Source organism: Myotis davidii, unplaced genomic scaffold, assembly GCF_000327345.1.
Source record: "Myotis davidii unplaced genomic scaffold, ASM32734v1 scaffold1693, whole genome shotgun sequence".
NCBI classification, from domain to species: Eukaryota; Metazoa; Chordata; class Mammalia; order Chiroptera; family Vespertilionidae; genus Myotis; species Myotis davidii.
Genome location: NW_006284386.1, coordinates 210,886 through 222,875, shown reverse-complemented (window position 1 = coordinate 222,875; position 11,990 = coordinate 210,886). Strand labels below are relative to the sequence as shown.

Genomic DNA, 11,990 nt, shown 5'->3' with positions numbered 1-11,990 from the left:
GCAGGCTCAGAGCCTGGCGCCGCAGGTGGGGAACCTTGGCTTCCTCCATTGCTGAGGCAACCAAGCCTCATGTTCATTTCAGCTGCGTGGCTGCTGGCCGCCATCTTGTTTGGCAGTTAACTTGCATATCACCCTGATTAGCCAATGGGAAGTGTGTCAGAGGTACGGTTAATAACCATGTTTGTCTATTATTAGATAGGATATTCTTATTCTCCCTTTATGCATTCATTGCTTTACATGCCGCCAAATAGGAAAATAAATGGTAATTAAATCGTCAGCAACATGAGGAACTTACTTTTTTGAACCAAAAATTAACAGTTATATTCTTGTCTTTTCTTGTTGAAATTCCACCTATTTTTAAGGCCTAACTGGGATGATATTATTCCTGACCCCCAACTCTTGCACTCAAGGGTATGATTTTTCTCTACTCTGAACGTCCATCGTACTGAGACTATAATAGATGCTATGAGAAACAGAGTGTCTGTTATAGTTATACATTTATCCTGTCCTCCCTAATGACTTATGAGGGTGCCTGCTATGGGACTCTGCAGATACTGGGTGTAGTAAAATTGAGTGTAGATGAAAAGATGGAAGGGAAATAGGGAGAAAGGAAACGAGTGTGAGTTTCCTTTCCTTAAATGAATGGCAAATTATATTCCCTGTGTAAGCAGTATAGAAGAAGGTAAACTGAAGGATCAGTTCCTGATTCATTGCTAATGATTGGATATTGAATTCACAGTTTTTGAGAAACTGCTGCATGTAATCCACTGTGATAGACATCTGAGTGGCTCTGTTCTAATTTGTATGGTTTCTCTTTTGGACTACAAGTTCCACACATATAATTTACTTGGGAGCCTTTCCAACTATTTTCTAATATTATTCATCTTTTTATTTGTTGCCTTTTCTATATTTTCCAGATGTGCAGGCATCGTCATCAGATTTTCAACCTCATAGAGAGAAAATTTGTCTTAGGGTTTAATTGCATTTCCTAGAATAGAAGCAAACATAATGCATGGCTAAGATACAAAACCAAGGACATTTTTAAAAAAAAATCTATTCCCTAGCTTTGACATTGTGTCCAAAGATAATCAATAGCAAGGTCTGTGGCAGTTGAAATATTGAACAATATACTGATATTAGTTTTTTTCTGAGCCATGCTTTTCTAAATCCTTTGAAATACTCAAATTACCAATTATGTAAATGTTAGTCATTTAAAACCCCAAGAGATTGGTTGTACATGTTATGAAAATATCATGTTTATGATAGATAAAAGTAAGTATTGCATATTTTCTACATTTGTAGCTTAATATGGATTAAGTTTTTAGTGCCTTGAAGTAATATTATTATTGTACTATGTGGTTTTACTTTTATCATGTGTTTCAATCTTCCTAAAGTCGCTGTAATTGAGTTTGTTTGATAATGTGCCCTTATATTACTACAAGACTTGATAGTTTGCAAAATATGAGGTTCATAATAGAGATAGAGAGTAGAGTTACTACCTGGCAAGGAGGATAAGAAGAAAGTGAAATATAGAAAAGTGATTTCATCTCACTACTGCAGTTTTGTAAAATATAATTTGTTTTTCCCCTAGCACAGCAGAGTTTCATGCTGATAACAAGCTACCGAATTAATAAATCCATCACAACTATTGAGACTTTTCCTTTAATAACATAACGAATGCTGAGCATTAAGAAGTGAAAAGGAAAGGCATTCTTTGTGCAGACATTACCTCTAGCAGATCTACATCCCTAAGCATAGGGAAAATACCAACATCAGACCCTGAGCAATATCAATGAAACTAATTTGTGCATCTCAATTAGAATATTGTATTTTCTACACAAAAGCACGCCGTTTCCTGGAACATATCTGCTTATTTTCCAATTGGAAAGACATTTAGGGGTCTATTTTGTTATCATTACATGTGCTTAACTCCAATTACAGTTAATGGGAGTTGTGTGTCTATAGTCACAGTAGCCTCTGAACTACTTTAACATTATTGCTTTCCATTACCATCCTCGTTAAAATACTTTCATCTCTTCTGCCAACCTGAACTACCACGGTAATCTTGGTTTCTATTCTCTTTGCATGGATTTATTTGCATATAATGAAGGATACAGATTACAAAATATGGCCTATTTCTATTATGTCACTGAGATTAGAAAAGGGCTAGAACTATTTGCTAGGTGGAGGCAATAGACTGGCTTCTAGACATGCATTTTTGCATAGCACCCTTGTATGCAATTCTGTTGGAATGAAATAATGTTTGATATAGTTTAATACTCATGGTTTCTAGTGAAAGCCAATTTTTTAAAACATATAAAACATATGAGAAAATTAGATTTACAAACTAGAAACACTAGACTTTATCAACAGCCAACAAAACTATACATTTAATACCAATTACTCATATTTTTGACAAGGCACAAATAATGAGAGTAAGAGCATTATAAAATCTGTAGGTAGAATCGCTGATGCTCTTTTTCTTAGTGCTGGCCTCTACTGTATTTCCAGAAGAAAAGTGATCAGCTGGTATAAAAAAAAAGTGATCAGAAGACAGGGAAAGGAGCTTTTTTAAAATCTTTTAAAAAATGCGGAGTCCGAGAACTCTTAAAAACATCATTAGGGACATTAGAATCACCTAACTCACTGACACTCAACAAATCAACATCTGCCTAGCCTCACTAGGATAGCCTAGTTAGTAGGGTTTGTTTTTCAGGCTGTGTGTGGGTTTTTTCAAGATGTTTTGTGATGATAGTGTGATGTAGACATCCAAAATGTGCCCTAAAATATGTTTGAAATGAAATTATAAATTATGGAGGATTATTTTCTCCAGATATTAAAACCTATTATGAGGTTGAATTAACACAGTTGGAAGGTATTGGCACCAAAATAGTAGTTGGAAAACTACTTAGGTCAATGGAACAGAAATGTACCCTACTATAGATTATTTATAGGAGAGGCATCATGAATCTGTGTAGAAATTCATGATTATTCAACAAATAGTGCTGGGACAACCCATTTCTTCTTTGCAAGCAAGCAATGTGGAAACTTATCAAAATAAATTCTAAATCACTTAAATAATTAAATGTAAAAAAAAAAATCAAAGCTTAAAGAAGAAGAAGAGATATAGTTGAATGTGTATCATATGTGGGGAATTATAAAATTATGGCATATCCAGAAGAGGGGATATTATGCAATTGTGGCTAAGGCAGAGGCGGCTCTAGGGTTTCTGTGTTACTAATGTTGTGGCCCCACCCCATAACAAAGAAACAGAATTTCCGGAGGATGAGGCCCAGAAATCACGATTTTAAAAAGATTCCCAGGTGATTCTAATGTGCAGCCAAGGTTGAGAACCACTAGGCTAGAAACTTATTTGCATACTTAATGCCACTTCTGCACATGGTACATATAAAGATATGACTCTAAGGATGTACACGGTGAGGCTTTTTGTAATAGAAAAAATTGGGAGCAACTGAAATGTCTAGCAGACAGGAGATGATTAAGCAAATTGTGATATATTTATATCATATAAAAGAAAGTGGCCATTAAAAACCATATTTTTAGTATCATGTTTCAGAAGTTTAATGGCATGGGAAATTTCTATGATAAAATGTTAAATAAAAAATTAGAACACCAAATTGTTTATGAAGTTTGAGCTCAACATATTTTTTTCTTTTAAAGGTCACTATTCTGGTACGAGTAAAGAGAATGAGCCTGGTCAACTAATAGAGCAATTGGCTATCCTCCATCAAGAGATTAGGCCTAAACCTAATTCAGCTGTAACATTCTAGTCATTTCTAGTGAGTGAGTTACTTTATCAATTCAGGATCCCAAAAATCACAGCAAACACACGCACACACACACACACACACGCACACACACACACACACCAACATAAATCAGTTTTGGAATCATGGGACACAAAGGAAAAAACATAAGTTCATATGAGAATATTTCAGTATAACAGGTCTAAAATTACTTTTCTTTATCAGTGTTTGGAATGCAAACAGCTACTCAATAGACATTTCCTGAAGCAACCTAAAATGTTCTTGGTTTCCCTAGCCTAAACTCCATAAACCCAATCCTCTGTTTGCTTAGTTTGCTGAAAACAATGCCTACCCATTGATGGTCAATGGGCCGCACCTTCACTTTTGAAGAGCTTTGGAGAAAACAAAGCCCACAGTACATTACGGAGGGTATCTTTTACTTTTTTTTCGAGCCAGCTAATTTGCATTTACGTGGGATATTTTGTAACACACTGTGAAGTATATACCAGGCACACTTGTTTTATGTTACCTGGCTGCGAGTGTATAGTGCATTATGTTAGGTGTACATTGATATACGTCTACATGCCTACAAAGCACCAGGGAAACAATTCTTCCATAGACAACAGATGGGCACCCAACCTGGGGGGAAATGAATAATGGACATGGCCTTTTTCATCACCATTTTTCAGTTTCAACCTGACTTACTCATGCAATATACAAGATGCAGCCTTGTATCTCTGACATCACTTTGTTAGAGGATTAATTGCCCATTCCCAGGTTATATAGCACTGGCTTGAGTCCTTTGATGTCTCTCACACCACATTTTGTTTCAGCCTTACCTGTGACATGCTTCTTCCTTAGTTATTGCACTTGACAAAGTTTTCAGTAAGAAGAAAGTAGTGGCATAGATTTAGCTATGGATCTGAAACATTGTGACATTCAGGTATTTCATAAATGATGTGCTTTGTATATAGTTGCTGAATAAATGATTGAATGGATGAATTTTAGAGCAATACAATAATGGGTTTAATTCATTTACGGCAGGACTCAGTTGGGGAAATTATGAGATGGATGCCAAATCAATTTATGCTCAGAAAAAACCAAAAGCTTTTTGCTCTTAACTTAGTGGGGAAAGCCTTGACATTGGTTTGAGCTGGTTAACCTGATATTCAGAATATGCAGAAGCATGTTAAAGCTGGGCCATGCATTTATAGTCTCTTTTGGTGACAGATTGGAATATTTTTTTTTATTTTAGCCACCTTTCCTCTATAGAATGCACATTTCCTATCTAATAATAGACAAACATGGTAATTGACCATACCTTCGCTACGCCTCCCATTGGCTAATCAGTGTGATATGCAAATTAATGGCCAATAAAGATGGCTGCTAATTTTCATAATTCAGGCAGGGCAGGTCAACGCAAGCCGCCATCCGAGCCCCCATGTGCAGCCTAAGCCTTGCCCCCAGCCAGGACCCCCGTGTGCAGCCCTGGGTGGGTGGGATCCCATCTGCAGCCCTGGGCGGCGGGGCTTGGTGGTGCAATCGGCCTGAGGAAGCCCTATTCTTGCAGGAATCCTCCTGCAACAGGCTTCTAGTTTTCGTATAACTATGTCCCTCTCTTCATCATGCTATGACTAGGTCACCCTCTGTAACAGCAGAATCCTTTCATCTTTACCTGGGGCATATTTTATAAAGACAAGCTTTTGATGACCAGAGAAAACCTGCCAGGGTACGCATACCTAACTGTGGTGGATTTGGGACTGACGTCTTAGGACTGATGTCTCAGGCTTTACTGCTGCATTAATCCTCATGTTTACAAACAATAGAATGCCTTAATGAATTCCTAGACCCTGAGGATATCCTAGAATCTCCAGGCTCTCTTACTCACTGTAATATGTTACTTATGTATTAATAAAATGGGAGCAGAGGGAGAATATGACAAATCATGTTTCCCCCATCCTCTAATGAAATGTTTTTGCCTGTATCTCACTGCTCACTATCCCCAACAAGGATACAAACACAGAAAGATGCTTCCCTCCTACCTTCCTCTCCTTGTTTTCCAAAAAGACAACAGGCAAATTGGAAAGGAAAGCTACTAACAAAGCCTTCCACATCATCTCAGGTTAATACATATGTTTAAACTATTGACTTATTGGAGGAGAGGCTCTGTTTTCACCATGTAAACCCCTCTAGTATCAGCAGTGTGGGGAGAATAAGATCAGCAAGGTAAGTGGGTTTGGTTCCATCTAGGTCTCCTGGAGCTCTCCAGTTATATCACATGCACACCTGCTGCTTCCATCTATGTTTCCAAAAGGGAAATGCAATAATATTGAACATTTGCTCCTTTCTCATAAATGTGATGCCAAAGATGTGCCCTGATCTTATGAGGCTCAGGCCACTGATTTTTATTCATTAGTATTTAATACTATAAATATAGAAGTTTGCCTTTCAAAAAATGTAGTAATTCACAATCTCTGCTTTAAAGAAGGTATGAATCCATGTGAGAAATATTGTCATCATTAGATTACAAGCTATTAGAATGCAAAGAGAGATGAACATATATTCATGTTATATATACATATAGCATATTATCCCTTAAATCACACTGTGGCCTGATCCATACAACTCTAGAGTATAAATATATATATTTTTACCTAAATAGTATTAACATAAATACAGAGGATTGTAAATAAATCGCAAAATCCAGATCAGTCATTGCTGTCATTGTTTCTAATGACATTTTTTCATAAACAAGGTTGTAGGTTGATATTTTAAAATCATACGTGGTGACCTTTACAGAATTGCTGCTTCTTTATAATTATCTCATGAACATAGATGACTAATTAGGTACCAAAAAATTAAAAAAGATAAAGAGAGAAGGCGGAAGAAAGGGAGGGAGGAAAGAAGGGAGGAAATGTAGAATAGGTACTTCTCTTGTGCATGCCAAGAGCTAGATTTGGACCATGGACCAGTGTTTATCTTGCCTTCCAAAAGCTTCAATGTCCTTTTCTCCATTCATTTTGACCTGAACGTTTCTTTTCTCACACCAAATGCTACCTATAAGTTGCGGGTTGACATGAATCCTCACATCATTTAATGCCATGAGGCTGGGTTTTTGCATGTGGTACTTCTCTTGAATCCAGGGGGCAGTGAGTGATGTTATGGGGTGCCAGTGGCATTCCTAAAGTGAATGCCAGTTTGGCTTTAGTGTGTAAGATTGCTAAGGAGCAAGCCTCTTTTTGAGCTGGGACAGTCCTCTGTGATTGGTACCATCATTCTCATATCTGATGGCATTAAAAGCTTACATGCTAGCAATGGAATGGTAACTGTTATATTATAATCTCACTTTTAAATGTTTTCTAAGACATCTCAAACCAATCTGTATGCAAAGCAGTGACATCTCAGTAATAAGCTCTTTATCTAGGAATGTTATCTTCACATTTTTAGCTGAATTGTGATCCATATCACAAACTAAATATTGGATTTTTTAAATAGTATCTTTAAAAGGATGCCCAAATAATCCATCACTCCGATATATCTCTGAAAGGAGAAAATGCCCCTTTCTTTCTCACCTCTCGGTGATATTATTGCATATAAGGCACTTTAAGCTTATAGTTGTTTGGTTCGATGCACTCATACCAGGGTGTTAATGAGGCCAAGGTCATGGAGGCCAGTGAGCTTTCTTTGCTCTGTACTGACCACAGACTACTGGGAGTCCGACAAGAGACACTGGAACAGATGAAACTGATACCATAGCAACATTTCAGCACTTCTCACAGTCCATCCTTCTCCTGGGATGGACAGGATGTCTTTCTTTCATATCATCTTAAGGCAGGGTGAGAGGAGGGGAGTAGCTTGGGAGGCCCCAACATTTACCTCTGAACAAAGCAGGCCTGACATTTAGGCATTAACTTTGCATTATGATCCCCCATCATACCATTGATTTGCTGTGTAACCTTCATCAGTAAAGCAGAGATAATAGGACAGAATGAAATGGGCTTACCTCCCGGGGCTGTTGTGTGCATTAGCAAATTAACGAGTGTGAAGTGTTAGCGTTTATGTAAGTGCTGGTGGTTGTCATTATTTGTAGGGACCTAGTCTCATTCTAAATAGAGAATTTAAGTATATTATTCCTCTGTCAGAAGGATTTGCACCCACATCAATTGCATTTAAGCCGAGCATAAAACAGAGGTGATAATAACATAGTACTGATCATCTTAGTGCAGAGCTGTAAACCTTTTTCCTATTAAAGCTAAAACTATTTTCAGAAACTTTCAATACTTTAAAACTTTGCTTTTCAAGCTTTGTGCCAACAGTTATCTCGACAGTGATTATTTTTCTTATGACGGTTGAAGGGAATGGGGCCTATTCATTATTCATTCTCACTATGACTATATAATGTATTGAACTTGTTTACATCATACAATCAGGCAAATATTCAGTAGCTGCAATCATTGCAAAAAATCAAAACTCTTTCCTGCTCTGCCCATGCTGCTGTCCTGTAGTGGTAGCCAGTACACAGAGTGAAAACTCACGGGGAATTGAAGTGCTTTCCAACAAAAGGCCCTGTACATAGAGCCTTTCAATTTAATGTGTTGACCAAGAAATTCTGTTGTCGCCTGCCACTTCCAAGGGGATTGTGCTTGAGAAAATTCTTCCATTTCTTGTACCACTCTGACTTCACTTAACCAAGAAAAGTCACTTAGTGCTGATTGCAGAACTCTTGAACTCAGCCCGGCAGCTGCTGCATGACTCCTCAGATCCGGGCTCCATGTTACTTATTTACATAATAGAGGCCCGGTGCATGAAAATTTGTGCACTGGGGGAGGTGGGCCTCAGCCCAGCCTGCACCCTCTTACAGTCTGGGACCCCTCGGGTCTGGTCCCTAGGCCTGGCCTGAGATCAGGGCCTATTGGGGCTTTCCTTCCCCCGGCTGCAGACAGCTAGTCCCACCCCGCCACTGCCGCTACTTGCCATCTGTGCAGCACAGCCCCCTCCTCCCCTGCCATTGGTGGCCTCCCTCTGCAGGCAACAGGGGTGGGGTGCGATAACTTGGCTGGCTTGTGCCTCCCTCTGTGGGGCGATCGCTGGCCACTGTACACCTGCCACAGAGTAGCCACTGGTGGCCTGGACCTCCCTCTTTCATTGCTGTGGGGCGGGGCCAGCCCTGCAAGGGGGAGTCTGCCTATCTGATCACCCCAACCACTGGCCTTCCCACCTGATCACCCCTAACTGCTGGCCTGCCCACCTGATCACCCCTAACCGCTGGCCTGCCCACCTTATCACCCCTAACCACTCTGTCTGCCTGCCTGATCACCCCTAACCACATGCTTGGGGGCAGGGCCAGCCCGGCAAGGGGCCATGGTGGTTTTGGTCTAACAGTTGTTCCAGTCACTTTTATTATATTTTATTACGCTTTTATTATATTTTATTACGCTTTTATTATATAGGATTCATTTGACGTGATTTTTTAGGACTATTTGAAACCCTCTCTCAACCTGACATCCTGTAATAGCTGAGATCTGAAGCTCACCATGTTTTTGGTTCTTTTTCTCTTTGTCTTACAGATAACAGACGGGTACCTTTGGAAAGGTCACGCTCTCGCCACAATGGAGGTATCTCCGCTAAGTGAGTCCTGATGCCAAAGAATATAAAAATATTTCAGTAAATAAAATCATTCATTTTGAGAACAAAACATGCACTCAAGGGATGGAGAAGAATCAGTGCATTTCTGCAAAGATCGAGCCAAGCCGGATGAAACAGCCTGCATTTGTAAAGCTATTGCAAGACTCCTCCCACAATTATACTAATAGAACACAATTATTGGGATTCTAAAATGTGTGTTCCATTTTAGTGTAAAGATGTATATTATTTGTTATTGTGTGTGACCTAACAGTGATGGTGAAAAGTGTAAGAAATTGAAGAGCTCTAAGGCTTTCAAATCATTCAGTCTGTCAGAAACGTACAATGTTACTCAAGTTTGCAGGTCACCTCCCCCACACCCCCTCCCCCCAAAAAAAAGAAGAAAGAGAAGAAAAGGGGTAGAAAAAAAGAATGACTCAATATCTGCTTCTGATTCTTGTTACATAGAAAAGGAAAAGGCCAATGAAAAAGTACGTGTTAGTAATATGGAGAGGCAGTAAGAGACACCATTTTGGAATCTCAGCAAAAGTACTGCTTCGCCCCTGTCTAATTAGTTAGAATCTTATCTCAAGTGAAAGCTGATGGATTCATCTGCTTTGGCTGAAATTAAACTGATCATTAAACTAAAGTTTCAGCATGATAGTGCGGGCACTTTTCATTGCTAAAAATAAACCAAAGTTCAACAGCAGCAAAGTGATTTAAATTTTATTTAAAGTAGTGTTTTCTAATTATGCACATATATCAACTTTATATAAATACTTTATATGGCTATTTTTGAGAAAAACTTTACATTTTAATGTTTATGTGAGGGATGAACCTAAAAATTCTATTACCTTTATTTAGATTTTTAAAGGTAAATATTGATTCCTAATCTCTCTGGTTTATTTCTTCTCTCTACTCTTCTTTCTCCCATGACCCCCTTGAAAGCAGGGAATAGAATTCTCAGAGACCTGAGAGGAAAAAGATTTCTCTCTGCAAGAGGCAGCAGAAAACTGAAAGGTCAATTGTTTTATCTGCCTTTCTACTCCCCTTTCCAATTCTGCCTCGGTGGTCTGAGGAAGAAAAACCAATTTATGTATGTATGTGTATATATGTGGATATATTTATATCTCTTGCTACAGTAATTCCACATCCCAGTGACTAAGTGAACTTCTCAGTCATCATACTTACTTACCTATATTAACAAATTTAAATGCTGCCGCCATAAACAGCTCTAGGAGGAAAATAGGCTCTACATTTTTCTAAAATCGATGAGAGAGTAACGATTATATTTCAATTGTCTATTATTTTAAAGTATGCATTGAAGTAATGTGGTATAACTTCTCTGGAGTGCAATTTTAAGAGTAATCCATGCAGATGATTATTGTAAAAGATTTCTTATGTGTATATATCTTACATAGAGAATTCTATTTCTCCTCCAAAGCACACTGTAGACATTCAGAAAGAACAAAGGACTGACTTGGCAAGTCACCACAGGAGATAAAGACAACTAGTGGCCAGCTTCCTTTCTGCAGATGTGTGATGATTCAGTGCTGCCTTTCCCTCCAGTGCATTCTTACTTGGGTGTCATACTTTACAAAGCTCTGAAGCTGCTACGATAGAGAAATCAACAAGAATTACAGTATCTGAGATGTTACAGTTTTATCTCCTCTTAAGACACTCACATAGGCACACACATACACAAATTTAAAGGATATACTAATTTCACATAATTTTTTAAACAACAAAGATATTGGTTCTACTAATTTATGTAAATACTTAACGTGTGTATTTTTGACTTCAACAAGTCATTTCTGAAATCTTCATGGTATGGCTTCTTTGAATCCTTTGATAGCTTTTTAGGCCTGGGGAAATATTTTGAAAAATTAACCCTGACTAATGTGTAGGGGCATTTGCCATGCCATATTACCAAGCTGGTCAAGGTAGAAATACTGATGTATATCACCTTTTCCAGATGTGAACTTGCCTTATTTTATAGTTTATGAAAAAAAAAGAACTATTATCGATAAAGTATATATTTGTATTTAGAGTAATCCCACCTGCTTTTCACAAATATTATGAAGCCTTTTCAGGGTCTTTCATGAAGTTCCAATAATTGAGTTCAGGGAATTGCTTCCCAGATTTATAATGATCCTGCTCTAGCTATTTGCAGTCTGGGGTTAGATAGAAACCTATCACCAAAAAAGTACATCATGACATTTTTAGTATGGAATCAGATTATACTGAAGTCTCTTGTTGGATTTATTACTACCACATGTGAGAAGCACCAGTTTATGAAGATTTTCTTCAGAATGTTTTAAAAAATTACAAAGCCCTTAAAATGTTTACTAGTTGTATTAGTTTCCTTTGGCTGCTATAACACAGTATCACAAACTCAGTTGCTTCTTAACCCATCAGAAATTTATTCTCTCAAGATTCTGCTGCCCAGATGTCTAAAACCAAGGGCCATGCTCCCTCCAGAGGCTCTAAAGGAAAATCTGTCCTTGCCTCTCCCTGCTTCTGGTGGCTGTCAGCTTTCCTTGGTTTACCGCCACATCTCTGCTCCATTTTCACATCACCTTCTCCTCTGTGTACCTAATC

The 11,990-nt window shown here is 38.3% G+C and overlaps 1 protein-coding gene across 1 annotated transcript in view; it reads left to right on the top strand.

The window, feature by feature from the left end:
* The window catches only part of DIAPH2 (diaphanous related formin 2), an 870,032-nt gene extending 860,357 nt beyond the window's left edge, over nucleotides 1–9,675 (top strand). Inside the window, exon 28 of the mRNA XM_015571867.1 lies at nucleotides 9,335–9,675. Coding sequence (XP_015427353.1) covers nucleotides 9,335–9,399 — 65 coding nt within the window. The 3' untranslated portion in view covers nucleotides 9,400–9,675. The remainder of the gene's footprint in view (nucleotides 1–9,334) is intronic.
* Nucleotides 9,676–11,990: the final 2,315 nt, after the last annotated feature.